General features: G+C 40.7%; 1 protein-coding gene across 3 annotated transcripts; it reads left to right on the forward strand.

Moving 5' to 3' along the window:
• Nucleotides 1–18,762, forward strand: LOC140912050 (V-type proton ATPase subunit S1-like protein). 3 transcript variants are annotated; one of them, XM_073346208.1, is made up of 7 exons: nucleotides 1–121; nucleotides 8,876–8,916; nucleotides 9,789–9,874; nucleotides 11,614–11,846; nucleotides 15,247–15,297; nucleotides 16,496–16,739; nucleotides 17,994–18,762. In XM_073346208.1, the coding sequence occupies exons 1-7, from the start codon at nucleotides 27–29 to the stop codon at nucleotides 18,294–18,296; spliced, it is 1,053 nt and encodes a 350-aa protein (XP_073202309.1). In that variant the 5' UTR covers nucleotides 1–26; the 3' UTR covers nucleotides 18,297–18,762. The 3 variants fall into 3 exon arrangements, with proteins under 3 accessions (XP_073202309.1, XP_073202310.1, XP_073202311.1); XM_073346209.1 differs by having other exon boundaries at nucleotides 9,789–9,850; XM_073346210.1 differs by having other exon boundaries at nucleotides 16,496–16,663; nucleotides 17,994–18,170.
• The last annotated feature ends 5,412 nt before the right edge of the window (nucleotides 18,763–24,174 follow it).

Below are 24,174 nucleotides of genomic sequence, written 5' to 3' on the forward strand. Positions count from 1 at the left end.
GTCAGGAGAGGTAGATTCCTTTCTCCATGGAAAAAAACATCACTTTTAGCTTTTTACTCCTCTTTTTATGTGGAGGATTTTCAGTCTCTGTGGACCAAATGTTTGTAAGACTGGATGGAAGGTCAGTAATTTGATACATTTCAACAAACTACTTTGGTGAAGCTGAATGTATGTTTTAAATGTTGTAGTTTTGTAATTTTACTTTGTGTCTTATGCAACTAGATTTGATCACAGTTCAGTATGGTATCACAGGATTAGAATATTTTTAGTTTTAAAACATCTAGAACTCATGCAGAAATGAACCTTTTCAACTCTAAGATATGAAATGTTACCTCTTTCAAATTATTTTATACATACGCCTAAAATGGTCTAAAAGGGCATATGCCCTAGTGATCTCTCTCTTATACTTGGTTACATTGTAATGCTTTTCTCACTTTTTCATTCCAAACCAGTTGTTAAAACAGAATTATAAATAAAATAGCAGCAGAGGTGCCAAGAAACAAGGGTGCTAAAATATTCCATTATGGGGTAAAGTGAATATTATTGAAATCTAGGTTCAACATTTCAAGAAATATTAAACTGACAAAATTGTTCCTAATCCTAAGTATTTGTATTTGCCATTGTCTTTGAGTGCATTCTATTTTTTTTATATAGTATAAATAGAGGGCACAGAAAATGACAAGAAAGAGAGAGTCCTTTCTAAAGCCAAGCATTATAAAAGTGAAAATAGCCAAATTTAATTATTTGCATAATGTCTCACTGTCACTAATAACATTCAGATCAAATATGCTGATGATCACAGCTGGTAATAAAGTCTGAATATTTTGGGCAACAGAGCATGTGGTGATTTGCTTAAGCTTGTATTAAGAGATCTGTGAGTCAGTTATAAATACTACAATATGTTTTCATTGAAATAGTTTATTTTCTGTTCTCATCTGGCAATTTCCAAATTAGTTAGTGCCTCCCTAACAGTTTCACTTTTCTTTGATCCGTAAGATGTTCTAACAGAATGGAACTAATTGAGTTTTCACACAAATTTTATAAGAAAAATTAATGAATTAAGGCCCAGTCCTGTTTCCACTGAAGTTAATGTAAGTTTTTTCTTTGACTAAAGCAGAATTATACCCTTCGTGTGTTAAGTCACCAAGAGTAATACTGAACTCAGTTTCTTTTTTTTTAAAAAAAGCAAAGCTCTACATTTTTGTCACTTCTTAGGTTCTGGTCCTAGAGTCCTTATTCAGGCGTAAACCATTAAAGTCAGTGGGAGTTCTGCCTGAGTTGGAACTGCAGAACCAAGTCCTTAATTGTGAAATTTCAATAAAATAGAAAATAATTATTTAAATGTGGGTTTCTGAAAGGTGTTTCCTCCTGTGAAATTACTACAAAAATAATACAGTATAATTTGAAAGGCATGATTGCTTCCCTCTGTAAAACTAACTATCTTTGTAGGGATTTGTTTGTTAATGATAAATAAAAAAAACCCTCTAATAAAATATTTTTCAGTAGGAGGGTTCCATTAAAGAAACCTACATTTTGGGCCTGATTCTGATCTCACTTACACTGGTGTGCAACCAGTGAAAGTTAATTAACTTCAGTCAAGTTACTTGTGGTTGGTGTAACTAAGGTACGTCTACACTGCAAACAAAGGTGTGATTGCGGCATGAGTAGGCCAGGGACCCTTGATACATACTTGGGTTGCTAGCCTGGGTTGAAGTCCATCTTCACTTCTATTTTTACCCATGCTAGCTGGATTAAAGTTAGGAAAGGTATGTCTACCACTCTACAATCACATCTTAACTTGTGGTGTATTTGTACCCTAAGATTAGAATCCGGCCCGTGGCTGTATGGTCCACTAGCAAACTTTTTTCTTTTATGCATTACGTTTGATTTACCTGTGGCTGAAATGTTATTTTCTAGTAAAATATTGTGTAAATAATTGAAACTAGTGCGCTAGGTCAGCAATAGTGAGACAGTTTGAAGTTGGATAACATTAGTCGGCTGCACTGCTTTTTGATATGTTTTTAAGGAATAATGAAGATACTACAGGAGTGTATTTTATTTTGAACATTGTGTTATCCAATATAATCTGCACTTCCAAGTGATAGTATTTGGTAGTAATACTATAGATTGTATTTTGTTTTAATAATATAGTTCCCTTAAACTGCCTTATCTGCTGAAATGAAAACTACACATGGCAAACTCTTCCTCACTTGATCATTCCTAATTCTTTTTGCAATCAATAGGCTTACGTATGTGAATAAGGGCCACTCACCTAAAGGTTTTCAGTAATAGGCCCGAAACTTTTACATGAGCTTTTTCAGATGGAAAAAAGACTTCATTACCTTATAGACTGATAATGTCGTCTGATAAGTAGGAATTTGCACTTCTTTATTCATATAATCTTATTTAGTTGGGTATTACATAGTGATTAGTCATTCCAATGCTTTGTATTAGGGCTAAGCCAATTTCAGTTGGGCTCCTGACAAACTTAGAATGGTAATTTTAGCATACAATACAGACATATAATGTGGACATGGAGCAGTTATTTTCAGATTTGCAATTCTAAAGAAGGGCCAATGTTTTTAACACATGAACTATATTTTATACTTAAGTTGAAGTATTTAGTTTAAAATAGGTGGAAAAGTGACCATAAATTCAGGGGTTATTTCATTATACTTTTAAAAATTGCTCCAAATGTGTTGCAGGTCTATTCACTCTTTGTGGAGTTTCTTATAGTTTAATTTCTAGCTCGTGATCCTTTCAGCCACTAGTAGAGCTCCAGCAGCAATAGTCTCAACTAGTTGCTGTCTGTCATATTTACATTCACAATGTTATTACTCAGAATGTTGTTATGCACAAGTCTAGTGTGAGCCCTGAGAATGATTAAAGGCATTTTCATTTGTGTTTGCACACCGTTTTCCCCATGATATTTCTGACCTACAGTTTGGCAGCAAGTTTAAAAAGCAGCAGAAGAGCCATGAAATGTGCTCCAAATGGTCCATCATGGCCAAAATCTTCCACACATTGAGATCTACCCATCAATATTATGAGGATAGCCTTGCTCCAGCAGATCTCCTTTGAGTTCCCCAACTTGTCCTTTGAATTTGAATGCTGCCGATCTGATGGTGGTAGGGTTTTGGAGAGCCACACCTGCCCGACTCAGAGACAGCATTCAGATAGTGCACATTCCAAGCTGTGAGTGCCTTTATGAAATATTTATTTACAATAACCAGTAGAATTGCTTATATCCCCTTACATTTACAGTCAGAGCAAATCCTGCCATAAACTTAATCTTGCTATAAACCATTCAACATCCCCTCCCAACCTGCATCCTCCCTGCTCCCTCCTCAGATGTCTATGGAAAAAGATGAGCTTTGGAAGGATAACAAACTGGGCTCTCGGAAACCACGGGGATGCCCTGCCAGCAGCTCCCTTTCTTTTACACTGAGGTGGCTTCAACTCTGCCTCCTCCATTGATCACAGTAGTGTAGCATGAGGAGAGATCTGAGGTAACTCAGGCCCAAACCATTCAGGACTTAGTTGGGCAAAACCAGCACTTTGAACTCTACCTGAATAATCTCTCCAGCCTATGAATGTCAGCCTTGTCCAGATTGAGTCTCACACCAGCTAGCCTGTATTCAAGTCCCAATCTGCTGCAGACACAGAGTTGTTCTGTTCTAGTGGATGTGATATAATGGAGATACCCAGTTGGGTATCATCAACGTATTGCAAACACCACAGACCATGTCTATTTACTAATTCTCCCAGAAGCCTCATCATATACACTAAGCAGAGCAGAATCCTGTGGTGTCCTGTACAAGAGAGTCCTTGGTGTGGAGGAATAATTGCCTATACTTACCCTCTAGGTCCTTCTGTATAAGAAGCAGCAATGCCACATCCAAGTAGTTCCATCCCCTCCTGGCAGGGACCTCACACATGCCAATGATACTTCATGATCAACTGCATCAAAAGCAGCTGACCGATCTAATAAAATCAGCATAAACAGGCTGGGAGGAGATCATCAACCAATGTCACCGGTGCACTTTCTGTCCCATACACAGGCCTAAAACCAGACTGACCAGGGTCAAGGGAAACTGAAAGTGCAGGTATTGCCATAACTACTATCTTCTCAAGTATGTTTCTCAGAAAAAGAGAGAAATTTACATAGCACTTGCCTGCATGTAAGCAGTAATGAGAAGTAATAGATAATGAAGAAATCTCAGACTCCTAGTTGCTATGGTGACTGGCACTCTATAAATGCCTAAGATGCACACACCTTAATATATACTGAAGGTCACTTCACTGACATGCCTGCCACGTTGCTACCTACCTCCCAAATGGAAATGGTCATGTGGCTGATGGTATTTGTCATAGTATGGTTGTCATAAATATAAAGGGAAGGGTAAACCCCTTTGAAATCCCTCCTGGCCAGGGGAAAGCTCCTCTCACCTGTAAAGGGTTAAGAAGCTAAAGGTAACCTTGCTGGCACCTGACCAAAATGACCAATGAGGAGACAAGATACTTTCAAAAGCTGGGAGGAGGGAGAGAAACAAAGGGTCTGTGTCTGTCTGTAGTTTTCTTTGCCGGGGGTAGACCAGGAATGGAGTCTTAGAACTTTTAGTAAGTAATCTAGCTAGGTATGTGTTAGATTATGATTTCTTTAAATGGCTGAGAAAAGGATTGTGCTGAATAGAATAACTATTTCTGTCTGTGTATCTTTTTTGTAACTTAAGGTTTTGCCTAGAGGGGTTCTCTATGTTTTTGAATCTAATTACCCTGTAAGATATCTACCATCCTGATTTTACAGGGGGGATTTCTTTATTTCTATTTACTTCTATTTTTATTAAAAGTCTTCTTGTAAGAAACTGAATGCTTTTTCATTGTTCTCAGATCCAAGGGTTTGGGTCTGTGGTCACCTATGCAAATTGGTGAGGCTTTTTATCCAACATTTCCCAGGAAAGGGGGGGTGCAAGTGTTGGGAGGATTGTTCATTGTTGTTAAGATCCAAGGGTCTGGGTCTGTAGTCACCTAGGCAAATTGGTCTGTAGTCACCTAGGCAAATTTTTACCAAACCTTATCCAGGAAGTGGGGTGCAAGGTTTTGGGAAGTATTTTGGGGGGAAGGACGCGTCCAAACAGCTCTTCCCCAGTAACCAGTATTAGTTTGGTGGTGGTAGCGGCCAGTCCAAGGACAACGGGTGGAATATTTTGTACCTTGGGGAAGTTTTGACCTAAGCTGGTAAAGATAAGCTTAGGAGGTTTTTCATGCAGGTCCCCACATCTGTACCCTAGAGTTCAGAGTGGGGGAGGAACCTTGACAATGGTATTCAGCAGTGTCTCACACATCACTCTTGCCAATGAATTCCTCGCTGGGGTACAACTGTTCCATTGGCTGTGCACATTCATCTATTTTTGAGTGTCTTTCTGCTGAGAGAAGAATCTTGACATGTCTGCATGAGCAGCTTTGGTACATTTTTGCATGAGACATATGGGCGTTAAATTGTACTTGTCACAAGCTTCCAACCTGAAATCATGGGCCTTGAGGAGTCCAATTTCAGACTGTTCTGTTAGGGACATAACATATGCATGGCTCCACATGTGAGTATGTCCCTTATCCTGCCTGTTTTCTGACATGGGGGTTGGTGTTGCATATTGTTAGTCTTCCTCAGAGACGTATTCATTTTTTACTTGACACAGTCTTCATTTTAGCCCCATTTGGGATGGGAGACTTCCGGGTGGTGGAGAGGCAGATGATATTTTACTAGCCCATAAAAAGCCCGCTCCCACTATGTGAGGGAATTAATTGAATTTTGCAACCTTGCATTAAAGTGTTCTAACATGAACATTTAGTCTGAGTGGAAATACTGGGCCTAGAACTTTAAATTTTATATTCAGTAAAATAACTGTATGGTAAGTCATTTGCCTTTAAGTTTTTGGCATGCCTATTTTGGGGCTTTCTCCTCTCCCCTCGTTTTTATATACATTACCATGAAAAATGTCAATAACTCTTGCATTGCTGTTGCTTGCCACAGGATACAATGTTAGAATACTAGAAAAGAAAAATATGTCAAATCCTCAAGTCCATGTTCTGCTCCTTTATTGACTTGAGTGGTAGTTTTACCTTAGTAACCACTAACTAAAAAGAGAGGAAACAATCTAGGATTTGGCCCACCCCAGTCTCTTCTCATGACAAACCAACAATGTGTGAGATTTAGGGCTATTTTCTTTCATTAAACCGAACTTTTAGAAAAGTTGGAGCCTGGTGTGTGGGACTGATAAATGCAGCAGGGCCAGACCATCACCAGCCTTTGTGTAGGCCAATGTAAGAAATTTCCCCTATCCTTGTGTAGCTCTGCAAGAGTCTCCCACAATAGCAGTCTCTGCACTCTGGAGAGTACAGCAAGATGCTTGTTCCTGCTCCTCTGTGTGGACCAAGATGCCAAAAGAGGGGGCAGAGTGGGGTCATGCTTGGTGCCCATTACTTTCAAGGGATCTGACCAACCTTTGGTTAATTAGGAGACAAGAATAATTTCACTAACTACTGAAATATACTCACCTCTGGTGTGAAACATGGACATTGTTTAATACTGCTCAACAACATTAACCTAGAGTATAGAATAGCAAGTGAAGAATAGTGGGCCAAATTGTGCTCTTTCTTGAAAGTGTGCAACCCTACTGAAGTCAGTGGGATTGGACATGTGTGACTAAGAGCAGAATTTGGGTCATTGTATCTAATTAAAACTATCTAGGGTGGATTTTAAGTAGGTTCTTCCAGCCCTAATTAGAGTCACAGGCTTGGAGCGGAAGCTTAGCTGGCTTTTGTACTTGGTTTATTACAGTTTCTGAGAAGAATGGCTGCTGTTTTCTTGCTTCCTCCTATTGCAGCAGAGCGCAGTTGGCACAGTGGTTGGAGCAAAGCTGTTCACCAGTCCTTGTAGTTAGGGTCAAAGTGACAAGCTGGAATACAGAATCCACTCTAGTTTGTTCAGTTTTCCCTTCGGGTTTGAGGATTTTGGAACTGAACACAATGGTTCTATTCCATGTTACACTGAGTATGCCTGAAAATACACACACGTATTGGGGAGGAACAGGTATAAAGACAAAGCCTCCTTAATAAACATTAAGGATGAAATTCTGGCTCCACTGAGGTGAATAGTTAGGCACCCTAGAAGTTTTACCACTGAATGTAGCTGGATTCTCTGATCTGCCTGAGCTGGGCTTGGCACAAGAGCAGGAGGGGAGGTGTTGCAAAGGTGGCTTAAAGACACCTTTGTGCTCCTCCAGACCTGGAGGTAGCCCTCAGCGTAAGTTAAAATATATTGTTTGTTTTAGTTTAGGCCTTGCTGCCATTAGCCCCAAGTGATTGTTCTGGCAGCCAGGGAACGCCAGGGCATAGGGATACCCTAGACATGCCTTCTTTTCCTTGGGAACACCCCTGCTCTGAATGGGGGTAAGGCATGATCTACAGTTGCTATGCCCAGAGATCCCCCCCTTACACAGGAGGAATCCTCAGAGGGCTGGATCCACCAAATGGCCAGCCATCATGCAGCTAAGACACTGGCCTGCCATGCTTATTTTAATACATTCAAGAAACTAGCCTTTAGAAATGTCTTATTTGTAACTTGCTTGCATGGTGGATTTAAATCTAATAAACACAAGGAAAAAAAAAACAACCCATGGACACATGCTCTCAGATGAAGTGGCTAAGGAGAAACTCCTTTGCTCTGCCCCTCCCCAGTCACATGTGGAGTGAACTGAGGTGGTTTCACGTCACAGGAAACTAGAAGGACAGGCTGTGGAGAGTCAGTGCAAGGGGATCATCACACCATTTGGTTCCACCCACAAAGGAATATTTTTGCAGTGGGCCTCAGGAGAAATGGGCACATAGCCAGTGGATCAGCATCTAAGCAGATCGACCAATCAATCCACCACAGGGAGGCACAATTGCTGAGGAGGCTACCAGAGGACTGAGAGTGTAGGAGTGTCTACACTTGTGTCCATGGGATTGGGAGGGATGATTCCACTCCATACGCTATGAAGCAAACCTGCACAAAGCCTGTTTGCTTGGACTTTGACCACTATAAAAGATTTGATCCTACAGGACAAATCATCAGCTGGTATAAATTGACACAGATTCACTGACCGCAATAAAGCTGTACCAATCAAACCCACTCAGTGTCTGGGCCTAAATGTTTTAGGAGACTAATGACAGGTTGTAAATTTCAGGAGACTGACAATAGTTTTAGGCAGGCATTCACTCAATGTTTTCTTGAGCTTTATTAACAAGAACCTTGCCTATTGACTTCAGTGGGAGGATGTTTGGCACCATGAAGGATTGTTCCTTTGTATAGCCGTATATCTGGGGGATTATGTTTGCTCTTTCCTGAAGTAGGAAAAAGTATTTTAGGGTTTGTATATTTTCCTAAATGTGCTGATGCTGAGGAATGCACAGTGCTGGCTTTGTTCCCCCTTGATCTTGGGCTGGCTGTGAACCAGTCAGTCCCCCACTGTAATTTGGAGGAATCTGAAGATTGGTCTAAATTAAAATAGCTGACAGTATCCCCAGTGGGCTGATACAGAAAGCTATGGTCATTGGGGAGGATTGAGGTGGGGGGGGAACCCTAACCTTTCCTTGGCCACAGCTTCCGTTCTGTCAGTAGGGATGGGATGGTTTAGGAGCTCACGCTACATCAAAAGAGCCTCCGATATTGGGATGACTATCGTTCCTGGGTATGCTGGCTTTTGGCTGTTTTGCATGTGAGTGCACAACTGTTGAATGAAACATTACAAAGTGGAACTCTCCTCAGGAAACTTGGTTCAAATGTTAAATACAGATATTGTACACTAAAGATTTTTCTCTGTCTCCTCTGTTTCAGTTCACATGCATTTTCAGACCAAGAGCTGCCCCAAAGAAATGGTAAGGCTTTTAAATGAATTGGCATGCACTGATATTGTCTCTGTGAGCTGCATAGTATGCCCTTGAATCCCACATGCAATTTCCATTGAAGTCATTGAGAGCTCTGGCAAGGAATAAGAGTATTATGCACACTTCACAGTAAAATCCTCCTTAAATATTCCCAGTTAAACAATTAGCCCTGTTAAAATAAAAAATGTATGGATTTCCCCAGAGCAATGGGTGTGAACTTGATAAAAACGAAATAAAATATTACATTTTTGGCATTAATTGAAAACATACAGGCCAAATATTCAAAGGATGCTACAATGAGAGTGTACACACAAACTAACATCATTGTGTTGTCCCCACAAAACCTTGCATTTGTGCAAATCTGTCAAGTAATTGCTCACTCGTCTACAGTTCATGTGTATCTTTATCCAACACAGGCTTGAAAATCCCCATTTGTGCATGCAGGCTCATTTGTGCATGCTCCTTGAGTGCACCTTCCTTTGAAAATGTGGTCCAAAGCATGAAGAAACAACGAACCCCTTTTAAATGGATGTAAGGTGGATGAATTTATAGCACCACGGTTAAACCCTAAAGTTCTTTTCCATTGGCATTTTACCTGAATAAGGGCTGCCAGATGTCTCTAAGAGGAAAAAAAAAAAGATGTACAGCAATGGTAAATTTGCTAGAAAATTGATTTGTGATGGGCAAAGATGAGCTCAGTGTATGAGTATTTTTTTGCCCCAAACTGAAATATATTTCATAAATCTATAGAGCCCTCGAAAAGGTGAAAGTCCATCTTTGTTTGGAAGAAAACATGGAGCATCGTGCATTCTTAACGTATCACTCGTTTACCATTTATACTCATAACTCTCTTTCTTCTGCAGACCGACTTTATGAGGGTGGTGTGAAGCCAAAACATAACTTAAAACAAGTAGCAATTACACAGGTATGGAGTATCAGGAAACTGATTGTAAGTTCTTTCATGGCATAATTAGTTGAAATTTAATTATTATTTTCATGAGATAACAATCAACCTTGTCTAATTATTGTGGTACAATACTGATTTCCCACACTGTAGTCAGATATTCCTCATAATGACTTGATCCTGCTAGTTGCTGATTAGTTCCTGGCAGGTGCTGAGTCACCTCGACATCCACTGGAAGTTAATGAGAGTTCAGCGTATTGACCCCTATGTAGAGGCACTGAGCATGGGATGCAGGATTTTGCCTGTATGACTTGGTGCTGAATATCAAACGGAGGGAAAAACTGTTGGTTTATTAAATTCAATGGGCCTTTTGCCTGAGTAAGGACCATAGGACTTGTCCCAATACACAACTAAGAAAATAAGGTTTACATTTCAGGAATTCTGCAAATGTTGCAATTTAATCTAAGCAAGCTAATGAGTAAATGTAAATGTTCTGCACTATAACAGGGAAGGTGGACAGGTTTATCTTTTCCTCAAGATACTATCATAATAATATAGTAATCAATGATATTTGTTGGTGATTGTTTTGTAAGTTCTCTCCCCGTCTTCTGCAAACATCTTCTTGTTTTAAATCACAACACTCAGGCCGTCTTGTTGTGCCATATGTCAGACCAAGTAGCACAGGAGTCTTTTAGGCTTAAGCTAGGAGAGTTGGTATGCTAAATTTACTAGCCAAGACAAGACTTTGTTGCTTAACTGTAGCTATCCAGTCTGATAAAATGGTATGTGTGATTGGGACACAGAATACTTGTCTCATATGAACAAGACCTAGTGGGTAAATTCCATTCTCAGTTACACAGATGCAGCTCCATGGAGATTACAGCTATATTATCATATTCAGATATGGCAGGTCTGCACACTGGAAAAAATTCTCATTGTCTAAGAGTTAGAGCTAAATACTGAAATCTTTACTCACTGACATTTTTATTTGTTTATAGTCATTTCCATGGGAGCTTTGCTTGACTGTGGAAGTTGACCATGAGGGTTCCGTATCTTTATACTACCTGTAGTCAATGTCCTGACTTTGAGACAAAATGCAACACTCCCTATTTTTAAACATATAAACTAATAATTTTACAAGGGAGTCCTAACTCTGACCAGGGTCCTATGTAGATGCTATCTAAAAATTTGCATTTGTTTAAAAACAATATTGGGCCAGATTCTGCTCCATTACACACATGCAGCCTCATTTGCTTCCCTTGCTAAACTGGCTAATGTCTGTACAGTACTTTCAGCATGTAGAGCCTGATCCTTGGCCCAAGCTAAATCCCTTTTGCAATGCTCCAGCAGAACAAAGGGGACTTTAAAACTGCCCTAACTGCCATGGGAAGTCTCCTGTTGTAGGGGAATCCCCTTTCGGTGTACAACTGGCTATGCCAGCTTTGCTACACGCCTTCATGTAGGGGGTGTTCTGTGCTGGGTTGGAGATGGATAGGAGGGGCTGGGGTGGGAACGTCCAGTCTCTAGGAGGCTGTTACAGTCAATGTAAGTTACATCAGCTCTCTTGCTATGCTTGTGTATGTGTGTGGACCTCTGCCATCACCAGGACTGGAGGAGATGGAAATGGTGTATAGAACCATCTTTGTCTCCCCAGCTGAGTAGCACTGAGCATGAGCTCATTGCAGCTGAGAACTGGACCCATTGGGTGCTATCCCAATGCTATTGTTCATTATGTGATGTGGAGAGTAATTCCTGCAATAACAATCTTTTATGTGGTTTATTAGGTGGTCAGTTACAACTTGAGCAGAAAAGGACAATCTGAAAGAGACTCTTGGAGGACATTGCCGCACAGCCCTGTGAATGTCACCGTTAATGGAAGTCCCTGCATTCTTTTCTGGGCCAGGAGAATAATGATTAAATTTAAAAATCACACAAAGCTGGACTTGACAGAGAAGACATTTGGCGTTCATGCAACCGTGGATGTTGGAGATTCCAACTGCAGTGAAGACAGTGCAATGTAAGACTACATCCTACTCCGTGATGGCGTCAGGCACTGGCGGGGTTGCTAGTTAATTCTGGGGGCACAGCCTATTGTAATATGGAATGGAGCTACAATGCTCCAGCGGCACAATGCCTCCTAAGAATTCCCGCAATGTAACAGAGGGAAAAGACTAATTTTCTTTAACCCTTTAACGGGGTGGCTGGCATCCTTTTTCCTGTGTGGCCGGCCAGCTCTGCTTGTGGGGGTTGAGCCCTCACCCCATATGCTCTGTGCTCTCCCCATGCCCTTTTTGGAAAGTGGCTAGCCAGGGTGGAGAGCAGCCTCTGCGCTGCCCTGAGTGCAGGGACTGTGATTCTCAGCAGCCTTTATACTGGCTGTGCAAGGGTGGTAGAGGGTGATTATGTAAGGTCTGGCCATAATTCAACCCTTAATCTGCGACATTTACTCACATGGAGTAGTCCCTTAGTCCACACATGGCCCTATTGAAATCTACGGGATTGCACCATTGCGTAAGATGCTATTCAGCATAAGGGTGGACGAATCACACCTTTAATAAGCAAAGGCAAGTAAAGCTGTATGTGGCTATATAATGCCACACAGCAGTAATATTACTAGTTAGCTGCTATATAGCACTTTCCAGCTGTAGATCTCAAAGCACTTTACAAAGAAGGTAAGAATAATTGTCCCCATTTTACAAATGGAAAACTGAGGCACAGAGAGGTGACATGGAGTCACCCAGCAGGCCAATGGCAGAACAAGGAATCGAACCCACATTTCCTGAGTGCCCTCACCACTGGGCCATGGTAGCTGAAATAATTAACTTTTCAACAAGTGCCAAATTAACACAGCAAAATCCATCTATGCTACAGTAGAGGACGGATAACTGTGCTGAAAACCAGTTGCTGTTCTAAATAATCGGAGTCTGACTCATGAATGAGCTGTGTTGTGGAAGGAATAGAGAGAAATGAGGAAGAAATAATGTTAGTTTTCAAAATAAAAAAAGTGATACATTTCAAAACAATAAGCCTGTCTGCCAGTGGAGAGCCAGCAACCTCCTAATGTACATGGACCATTTCAATAAATTCCGTATCCCAGTAGAAAACTGCACAAATGTGAAATGGTTTGAAAGGCAATGCACAGTTTGAAAAAAATCAGTGATTTAAAATAATTCATCTATTCAGCATTTTCAAATGGAATCAAAATAGCTGGTCTCACTTTACAGTAAATAAGGAGATAAATACAAAACAAAATCCTGTAACTTTCTGTCAATCTTAGGTAGTTACATGGATCCTCTTGCCTTAGTGCCTGGGTGCTTCACTGTTGTTAGTGTATGTATTCTCACAACAAACCTGGACTGTAAGGGCAGTTTAAAGTCATTTGTTGTTATAAAATAAAAATATTTGGGAAAATTTACTGGTCAACAAACAAAATAACAATAGGCTACTAGAATATAGAGCCTTCTGCCTCAGCTCCCATGGAAAAACCTGCTGGAAAGGGCCAGGAGATAAATTTTACAAGATGTGTATCCTGTTAGTGTGGGCTATTGTCTAAGTCAAGAAAAAAATATCACTTTATTCTAGTCAGCATTAGGAGATGTATGTCAGAGCATTATGTAAACTTTCTGACCAAATCCTTGGAATCTCTGCTAGAGTCCTGCTATATATTAACAGAAAGCCTTTTTGGTCCGTGTGCTTCTGTCAGCCTTTAAGTATTAACTGAATTCCCTGCGTGTGGAAATCTATGCTGTGCAGATAGGAAAATAGATAATCAGGTTCCTGAATCCAGGATTAGCCTCACAGGAATTGCCAAATAGAAACCTTGGGCCAGATTCTGAGATGCATTGTTTCCACTTGCTGCTGCTGAGGAGAGCAGGGGGAAGGGTGGAAGCTCCCTTTCTGCTCCTCTGATTTTGGGCCTAAGGGCTGCTCTAAATTTTGCAGGCTGCAGATAAAGCAGAATTCTGTGTATTCCACCTCATCCCCTCCCACTTCTAGCAAGGCTCTTACATCCCTACTTTGTTAAGGGAATCCTCTGCTCTGCCTTTAGATCAGCACAAAGCATCTGGACCTATAACCAAGGATTTGGCCTCTTATGTGTTTGGACTTACTATATGTGTAACACAAACACAGAGGTAGATTATTGCATGCACAGAGTCCTGTCCCAGGCACTGAATTTAATGTGAGGTTCAACTGTGTGGTATAATCAGATTGGCACAATTTATGTCTGATTTTGTTTATAATTTAAGCAAGTGAGGGTCTGAAATCCTCCTCCTTGCTCACTGGACCCAATTTTGGGATAGTGAGTTAAGTGACCTTTGAAGAAATTAGTTCTGCACTTGAAACCCATCCAGTCTTGAGCCAGTATTAAATTGTCTGACTAATCATGCTTTTAATTTCCCTCCACCTTAAGTTCTAAAGTGATGTATGTGTATGCATGGTAATTCACAGTGTAACAATCAGGGCTGGCTCTACCATTTTTGCCGCCCCAAGCAGTGGAAAAAAACCCAACCTGTCGCTGCCGAATTGCCACCGCGGCGGAAACACTGCCGCCCCAGTCACCTGCATGGAACGCTGGTGCCTGGAGCCAGCCCTGGTAACAATATCTAATCTTAGATAAAGAAAAGCACAACGTTATGTCAACAATGAAAGTCAGTTACACAAATGGTTTCTAAGATGCAAAATGGCATCGTTAAATAAAAAATCTGTATGCCACAGAGTAATGAAATGTTGTATCTGTTAGCTTGTGAGAAAGTAGAAAGATGGTACTTGGAGCAATATTTACATAATCATACGGCTTTTAAGGCTCTATTTTAAATTTGACCTAACAATGCTTCTTACTGTGGTAAGCCACAGCTGTCCTCACTGACTGGACAATAAGCTGGATAGAGCTCTGCTACAATCAACATCTTTAATCTGATTCAGTGATGTTGTATAAATGCAACACTTTGAACTCAGCCATCATATGGATTTGTAATACTCTAGCAGGGTCTATGAGACAAAGAATGGGTTATATTATTGCATTAATGAAATACTTGTATCTGAGATACCAAGGTGATAAATGCCTTCTAAAATATATAGATCTGGGAAGGAACACATATATCTCATCTGACTATGCTCTAGGTACACTGATGTTGAAGTCAATAGGATTTAACTACACTCTTAAAGTTAAGCATGTGGTTAAGTGCTTTCCTAATGTGAAATCCAGACCCCACTCAAGGCAACAGCAAAATCCCCATTTACTTCACTGGGACCAGGATTTCATTCCTGAAGTTTTTTCATTGACTGCAGTGGGATTTGAATAAACCCTCAAAATACTGTCTGTTGTAACCATGTTTTGATCTTTTGATGAATGTCAGTTTGTTTTTTTTCCCTTTAGATTTGCATTTCAACTTGACATTGTTTTCTTTTTGATCTAGGCTTTCACTTAAGTTTGGTGACATGGACAACCTCAAGGGGCTTGTTATTAGGTAGGTTTACAAGATAAGGATAAAGACACTTATTAGAGTATCAAACCTTAATGTCTACTGAATGACTTGTAATGCAAGCTGTCTGGGAAATTAACTGTGAGAAGGATTATGTATCAGCAAGGGTTGTGAGTCAGATTTGCTAATTATATAATGAAGTATAAAGCAGACAATTATATTTTATGGAGTTTGCCTATTTAAATAAATTTTCTTTTTGTTTTTTTCCCCTATTTTTTTTTTTTTAAGATAAGTGGCCTTACTGCTGCACTGCAGGCTCCCCTCATCTAGCTGGGCCTGCTGATGGTCCACTGCTTCTTGTGACTCAGCCCTCCAGCCAGGTCATCTACAGCCTCAACCCTTCCAGAGTATCGGTGTCTCCAAAATAGACAGTGTTCAGCAAATCCTACTCATCCATACAATGTCTTCAGCCCCTCCTGGGCTCCTCTTCAATCCTATTCTTCTTTCAGAGTAGCAGTTTTCTCCCCAGTTTACACAGCAGAACTCAAATACCCTCAAACAAAACCAAACACGTTAACTTACTGGTGCCCAACCTGGGCTTGAGCTTTTCATCCAGCTGGCTTATCCCCAGCTCCCATTTCCTCTTCCAAACCACTAATCCACGGTGCTACCTCCCTGGAGCCTGGCCCCTATTTCAGAGCTCACCTACATGTGATTTGGAAAACTATATTTACACGGGAGCGCAAGCTAGTGGCAATATGATGTTTTCTAATTTACTCATTGCTTGGCTGAGTTAAGTTTTTTAACCAGTGGAATTTCTTCCATCTATTTTTACTTTGTTTTCCTTTGTCAGTTTGCCTCTCATCAGTCAGCTATCTGGGCAGCATATGATCTGTAACAGCAGGGAGGGAAGCAGAATGGATGATATTCCCCTAGTGCTGTTCCATAATTAGGCAGTCAGAAGATGCTCAGGATTTTTGTGACTCCCTGTCTCAGCCTGGGACCAGTCCTGATGACCAATGATTTTCTTCAGCTGCAGCAACAAGGAATCAAAAATTATTTTCCAGACTCAGGTCTCCCATATAGCGGCAGAAAGAGCCAGATCCTTCTCTAGTGTAAATTGGCATAGATCTGTCGACTTCAATGAGTCCTGTAAGGCTTTTCTACATGCTGGATTCAACAATATATGTCCTCACTTTTGCAACTTTACTAATTCTCTCTTTTTTTAAAAAATTATTTTCAGATTTTTATTGACAAGCAGTTATTACAAGCTGTCTGTTCAGAACTGGTTTAGTTTATACAGAATACAGCTGCTTTACAACCATTCTGTGCAAGCGACATTTAATGCAACCAGAATATATGCTCCAGCAAGTTATTCCTATCACTGTGAACATGTGAGCAGCTTGCAGAGGTATGATGCACTCCTGATTCCCAGCTCCGCAAATGATGTGTCCAGGCTCTGGGAAGTCACTTTTATCGATTTCCAGGTAATAAGATGAAGTTAAGCCAAGAAAATGTCACAGGTGTGCTGACTGGCACCTCTAGGCTTTGGTGCCAAGAAAACAATGACATACTCCAGAGATGGATGAAGGAGTAGAAATAGAACAGAAAAGAAGATCTAAAGTCTCATACTTAACTTCATGTTAAGTGAGATGAAGGGCTGCACTGGTTTGGTATCTAATTTCTTCTTAGGGATATACTTCAGCACAACACATAGGAGTGTCACCTTCTGCTCTACATTTCTGTACCTTTGTTGACAAATGGTTCTTTGTGTATTTAGCAATTGGGCTCGTAAGACCAGCTTCAGTAGAGCCTTCATTGAGCACTGTCAGCAAGTCTCCAACTGTCCTTGCATAGGACCTGCTGCTCCAGCTGACTGTCAATCAGCTGGGAAAGAAAGTTAAGTGTTCCATAGTTCAGCATTCTGTGAATAGATCACACCTGGGTCAGTTTCTGAGGTCAGTTCAAGGAGGATTTTTTACAACAGTCATTGACCCCATCTCCTTATCAGAATTAGGGGATAAGCTCACCCAGGAATGGACCCTTCAGCTAGGGAGGAGCAAAATAAATAAATAGAGGATGGGTAAGAAGGGGAAGATGAGGGTAGCTACAAAAGAGGGGAAGGTCTTTAAAACCCCATAGCAATCTGAGACAGGCAGCCAATCCCATCTGTCTTCTCTATGCATGACTGCACAGCAGATTTACTTCACCCTAGAGTTAAAGTAACTCTCACTTGTTTGCAGGTGAAATTTATAGTCTGTGGGCCAAATTCAGATCAGATATGAATGCAAAACTGCTTATTTCAGTGGAGTTGCATCCACATACACAAGGACTGAATCGGGTCCCACTATCTAATAATTAGATGTAGGCAAGTGTTTTCTTGGTCATTTTTTGGATACCTGTGTCCATGTTTGTATAATCAGACTCCTACCAAACAATGCAAACCAGAGTTATCAAGCTTACAGTTAAATTTGACTTAGCTCTCAAAAGATTTTGTTTAAAATCAAACTGCAAATCATTTGGGCCCCAAAGCCAAGGGGATTAGAATAACTGGCTGTTTCTAAAACACTGACATGAATAAATTGAATGAATCAAATCCAGCCAGTGCTGCTAGATAAAAAATTTTTATATACAACCATTAGCTTAAAAATTCTTACATAGTAATAGGAACAAAATCATGAAGTGCCCCCTAACCAGGAAAGTGAGGATTTTTAATATAAATCCTTTTACTCTCTTAACAGATTCAAGGCTTTAACATTGAAGGAGGACAGTTTGCTTATGCCAAAGATTGTGCATCCTTTTTCTCACCAGCAATTTTGATGGGCTTGATTATGTCACTGATTCTGCTTCTAGTCCTGGCCTATGCTCTCCATATGTTGATCCACCTGAAGTCTCTTGATAGCCATTGTGAATGCAAAGCCTCTCCTGCCTATTTTGTACAAGTGAAAGACAGTGACATGGCAGATGAAAAAGAACCACTGAGAAGCAATGGAAATGAGTCCTATGAACTTAGAAGTCAACAGTTCTGTAAAGTCTATATTTAGAAGAGTGTTGTTTGTCTCATTCAGGCTATTGGTATTTTCTTTCAGCAATTCTGTCCTGTTTAGTTGTACAGTAGCTAAAAGTATTCACCAAATGATTTATTTGATCAAAGAAAAAATATAATCAGACTGCTTGTTTAGCCATTCTCTGGCTTATTTCTTGAGACCCAGTCAAAAGATGTCTTGGAAATCAGAAAAATAGAAAAATCTCCCATGGGAGTGAGGGAATGAACGTGGTGAGAGTCTGCTCTCATATTACAAAAACAATTCATTACAACCACCTTACAAACACTGAACGAGGAACTGGTAACAGAACCTTAGGGTTAAATAAAGATTAATATCTCCTAGCTCATCCCCTCAAAGGGTGATATTTTTCCTTACACTGTATTTTCTGTTGGTCTATTCAGTCTGTATTAAGTGTCCCTGGCAAAACAGCTCCCATCTGTTCCTTAGAAAGTATGTGCAACAGTATAAATAGATTCCACAATTAGAAGTCTTTGCTGATTCTCATCTTAAATTTTCCTTGTCTTAATTTTATTCAGTTATTCCTAGTTTTATTCCCCTTGTGCCATCATAAAAATCCTTCTCCTCTTTGTTTATACTCTCCACATACATAAAGACCATTTTAATATCATCCCCCACCCCAGTGAAATGGTAATGGATCTTTGGAACTGTGGCATCTCAAATGTTTTTCTATGTTTTGACATGAGACTTACTTTGTTGAGGTGGTGGTGGAGCTGTAGACATCTGGCCATAGGCTTTCCCATACTTCACCTGCTGAGCTTTAAGCTAAAAGAGAGATTATGGGTTTTATATGCTTTAATTCTAGGCTAATTTCTTTACAACTAAATCCTGTCCGTCTCCCATACAAGACATGGAAGTCACAGCTACATGGTGGTTCTATACCTGAAAATACATATAAATTATGTTGGCTGGAAGCCACCCAACAGTGCAAGGGGTATTTAGAAACGAGACATAATTTTCACTTCTCCCTCCTGTAGGAGATTAAGGTTTCATCTTGTCAACAATCCTATCAATTGGCAGTGCCAGGGTTAGAGGACCCAAAATTAGTTTTAATTTTGCTCTTGCTCCCAGCAAGAAGGAAGGTGGTAGTGAGCTACCCATGTTGCTACTGGGCCAAAGTCAAGCCTGAAAGAATATTTTGGCAAATCTTTTGCAAACCCAGATTTAGTAATCAACCCTCTTTTTAATTTTAGAGAAAAGAAGCTAATCAATAGAATATGTTCTTTCCAAACTCTAGTTAAAGATGGACCTATTTTAGGGTTACTTGCACTCATGGAGATATGTCCTAAACTCCTGTTGCGAGAGCATTGCTGTCAGACGATACATCAGGCCCAACAACACACAGACATGCTGGTGAAGTCATTCTGGAGCAAGTGGTTCACTGAGTGAGGCACTTCAAAAAGATCCTTGTTGAACAATAAGCAGGAGTAAGCAATAAGCTGCAGGGCACATGATAAAGCTGTCCTCTAGGCTATGACAGCCAAAGCACACTCTCATAGATGAAGATGATCACGTCCTGTAAGACAAAAATGTGGATTTGCACAGTCAGTCTCAGTGTTGCAGTCAGAGCATTTTGAGGGTGTCATACAAACAACATTTTAGAAGAATTAGGACATTCCACAGCTCTGGTTCTAAAACAAGAAAACTTGATCAAAATTAATTGGTTGCTTAAAAATGGGCTGAACTGGCACAAAATGCCAGTCTGCCTGTCCAACATTTGCTTAAGATCAGGTTTTAGTACCATGAAGAACCAATTTATATTTGTTACAACTAGGGAGACCAGATGTCCCGATTTTATAGGGACAGTCCCGATATCTGGGGCGTTTCCTTATATGGGCTCCTATAACCCCCCCACCACCTCTCCCGATTTTTCACACTTGCTATCTGGTCAGCCTAGTTACAACAAATACATATTAATACTACCATTCTTTGTTTTGTTTCAAACATGATCTGCAGAACATATCAGGCGTATTACTTGGTACAGAGCAGTAAACATAAAAACGTGTTACTTTTCTGTAAGTTTATTTCATCCCTTCAGCAGAAGAAAGGGTCAAATGTAGAAACTGACCCAACTCACTTTGAAGTCAATGGAAAGGCTTTCATTGTCTTCAGTGGATGTGGGATAAGGCCCACAGTTAGTACATTCAGTTGTTACTCTCTGAGTCAATGGTTACACTGAATTAAATGGATCAGCAAATCAATATCAGTCATATGTTTTATCTACTCTAGTTTAACCTTTACATAATTGCATCCACAAATCTAGAAGGATTCCCTTATGCAGGAGTCTAAGGGAGTTCAGGTAATGTGTAAGCTATTGTTATTTGTGGAAAATTCATCGTCTACTGTCATCGGAATTTTATATAGATACCTAAAGGAATAATCAAAGAGGAGATAATCAAGGTCAGGGATATATAGATATGGGTCCATTAATTAGACATAGCACCCAAAGGTTGTAGACTGCAAAGTTTTGACCTGTAGCATTCACTTTTTAGATTCCATGCACAATGATCAGATGAGAAGCTTTGTATTCAAGAAAGTAATAGACATCAGTATTTATTGGAATGTATTGGCCCTTCAGATCTGCAACCAACTCTGTTCCGTGCCTGATTTTGTAAAGAGTGGTTTTAGTCATAAACCCAACATATTTATTTAGATGTATAGAGAATATTTCAGAAGCATCTATCTCAAGCACCTTAGCCCAAATTAAAAAAACAACCAACAAACTACCACCAGATAAACAGTTTCGTCTAACCACACAACCAGACGATACCAGCCAGAGATGAAATCATATCCAGCCAATGCTCCTGGACTCACAAATGCCAATTCTTATCAGGCCTCTCACTACAAAAGTATTGGTAAATAGATGGGCCTCACAGCATGCTTTGAAGGTCAACAGATTAGGATTGTTTTGGAACTAAGGTGGGGAGGAAGTTCCAAAACTGAGGACTCATCAAGGAAAATGCCCTAGCTAGCATTTCCTTCACTCTTAAAACCACTGGGGCTCCAGTGAAACTACATCAGCCACACCTGTGGGAATATTGCCCAGTGGAAAGGCAGTCTCTCAAGTGGACAAAACCCCTAAACGGCTTGGGGTTTACGTTAATAATAGTGTTTTGTGGAGCTGTGTTCAAGTGCACGTTACAGGGAAGGATCCATTTGGTCTCAGTGGGTCACTGGTAAAAAGTGTCCTGATGAGCCACTTTTCATTAACAAAATCAATCTTAGTTCTTCTGTCTTGGGTTCCAGATGACTACTTTGCTTTGTTTAGATTCAGCATCATATTGGTGTGAGGAGTGTAGTCTTATTATGGGGAACTGGTCAGCCTTTAAGATGACTGCTCATATCCTCCACCCCAGGCCCTCAAAGGTTCTGGAACCTATGTTACTTGTTAAAAGAAATAATCAATACAGAAGTCAACTTTCCTTCAAAAACCATTAGCACTCCTATTTGGGCACCAGTTATTGGAAGACTATAGGGCAGTTCTATGGACCACCGTTAGGTGGCTCACAGTGTTCCTTCTTATATTTACCCTGAGAACTTCTTAGGTTCTGAACCCTAATGTCTGGGAAAGAAACATCTAAACACACAGGATTCCAATTCCTCTGCTTTACACTGGCAGTGTTGGTCCTGTGAAGGAGGGTATCATACTTGAATTGCTGACAGCCTCTTCAGATGCTTTCCTTTTCCTTCATGAGCCTGATCAGAGCTGTACAGCAGCTCTTGATTTTTTCTATTGTTTTATCTATAGTGTTTCTCTCAGGATTTAGGTGACCTACCATAATTGCCTGCACTATCGGGTTGCCAGCCAGTCCCTTAAAGAAATCATGTTTAAAAAGCTAATTTTCATGGTAGGTTTGGTTTTTAAAGGTACACATTTCAAGTTTCTAGGGTTGCCAGTTTTGGTTGGACGTATTCCTGGAGGTTTTATCACATGACACGATCTTTAATTAAAGCTTAATTTTAATTCCTGGAGATACCAGGACAATCCAGGAGGGTTGACAACCCCAATTTCAACAGTATTAGTGCAGGTTTGGCATACTCTGCTTAAAGCTCTGTCTAGTCTCACAAAGGAGATTGTGAGATTCTCACAAAGCTGTCCTTTTGTCAGAAACAAGGAGCCACATCTTCAGGAGATGTAAAACGGCAAAGCTCCCAATGACCTTTAAAGTGATTCTGCTTGCTTTGCAAAGGTACAAATAGCTCCTTAAAAACACACCACTCTGAATTGCACGGAGCCAGTTATCACTTTCTCTGGATCTTGTACTTCACTGATTGTGTGTTATCATTGAGTATCCTGCAGGAAAGTGGGGTGCATGGAGTTCTTGGAAAGCACTGATGGAAACCCAATCTTGATTTGGTAATTTGAATTAATCTCTCTTAATTAACACTGGTTATTTTACTAGTTTACCTGAAGAGATATTACAGCAATTCATCATTGCCAGCAACCAGCTGGTATCAGCATTAGAGAATTTACTTTCAGGAGAGAGTGCAGGGCAAGGTAGAAACCATCCATTCACAAATGCCTGGGATAGAATTTTAGGATGGAAATTCATGGCACAGTAGAGAATTAAGTGGAGAAACAGAATGTGTAGGGGCCTTGTATGCTGTCGGCATCTAAACCAACATGACCTCCTCCTGAGCTGGTCAGCATTCAAGATCCTCCAAAAGCCTGACACACTGGAAATTCAACCCTTCCAGGTGCTGCCTCCTGTGAAGCCCTGAATCCCCTTACAGTGCCACTGACTTAGGTTTGCCACTTGGCCGGTTTTTGTTCAGCCTTGCTGGTTGCCGGTAAAAAGATGTACTGTGCCATTTTTTCCACCACTTGGAACTATTGTTCAGTGTAAGCTGTGCACACATGTGGCTATGCAGTGATCTTGTTACTACTGTACACATCACACGGCTGAGAGCATGTTTGGTACTTGGGGCCTGCTCTGCATGCTGGGCCCTCACCCTTCTGCAAGCATGGTGGCTTCTTTTGGTGCAGAGGACTGAAAGTGGGATAGACTCTCACTGGCAGGGATAAGAAGTGGGGTCGGAGAGGCAGGGACTCCTGGGAGGGGACAATTGAGGGGGGTCCCTCGAGGGAGGAGACTCCTGGGAGGGTGCTGGGGTGTAGAGGCTCCTGGGGGAAAGTTAGCGATAGTTGGCACTAGGACCCTATTTGCTGGAGAGAGGGACTGGTTTCTGTGCATCTCAGAGATGTCAACTCTAATGATGTCAATGGGAAATAAGGGAGACCAGCACCTTGCAGGAGGCATCCAGCCTCTATAATACTGGATACTAGTTTGCCGTCAGTTCTGATCTCACAAAGCTCATTGCAATAGCAGTGTTACCAGCTCTTGGGATTTAACCCTGACACTCATGATATCAGAGGTTTTTCTTAGAGCCTCAACTGCTGAAATCAAGCAAGTGCTTGAACATCTCAGCCTTCGTTAAAGGAAAAAATTAGTTTACAGCCTCTGTGGTTGCAGAGGAAAGGTTGAAAATGTGACCTGAGAGCACGTTAGAGACTCAGAAACCTGAAAATCCTTAAGCCAATCTCATGGTTTTTGGGGGTCTGACATGATTTTCCAACGGCAAGGGTTGGCAATGCTGCGCAGGCCCTCCACAGGGTTTTGTGCTCCGCCTGTTGGATTGTTGCCCTATGAACATTTCCAACAGTCACCCCATCTCCTTTATACATTATTGTAAAATATGTAAAGAAAAATACAGACTCTGTGTTCCTCTCCCTGTTACTCTCATCCTCCATCCATTTGTTGCACAGATTGAGAGGCAACTTGATTATAACAGCAGTACTTTCACAGGGAGAAAACTCCAGCTACTAGTGGGCTCTTCAGTCTAGTGAGAAAAGTGT

The sequence above is a fragment of the Lepidochelys kempii genome, chromosome 5 (assembly GCF_965140265.1).
Source record: "Lepidochelys kempii isolate rLepKem1 chromosome 5, rLepKem1.hap2, whole genome shotgun sequence".
In the NCBI taxonomy this organism is placed as follows: Eukaryota; Metazoa; Chordata; order Testudines; family Cheloniidae; genus Lepidochelys; species Lepidochelys kempii.

Coding starts and splice junctions, on each gene's coding strand:
- LOC140912050 (XM_073346208.1), top strand. CDS start 27: ATGGAAAAAAACATCACTTTTAGCTTTTTACTCCTCTTTTTATGTGGA. Junction 8,917..9,788: donor AGAGCTGCCCCAAAGAAATG/GTAAGGCTTTTA, acceptor TTTCTTCTGCAG/ACCGACTTTATGAGGGTGGT. Junction 15,298..16,495: donor CTCAAGGGGCTTGTTATTAG/GTAGGTTTACAA, acceptor AATTATTTTCAG/ATTTTTATTGACAAGCAGTT.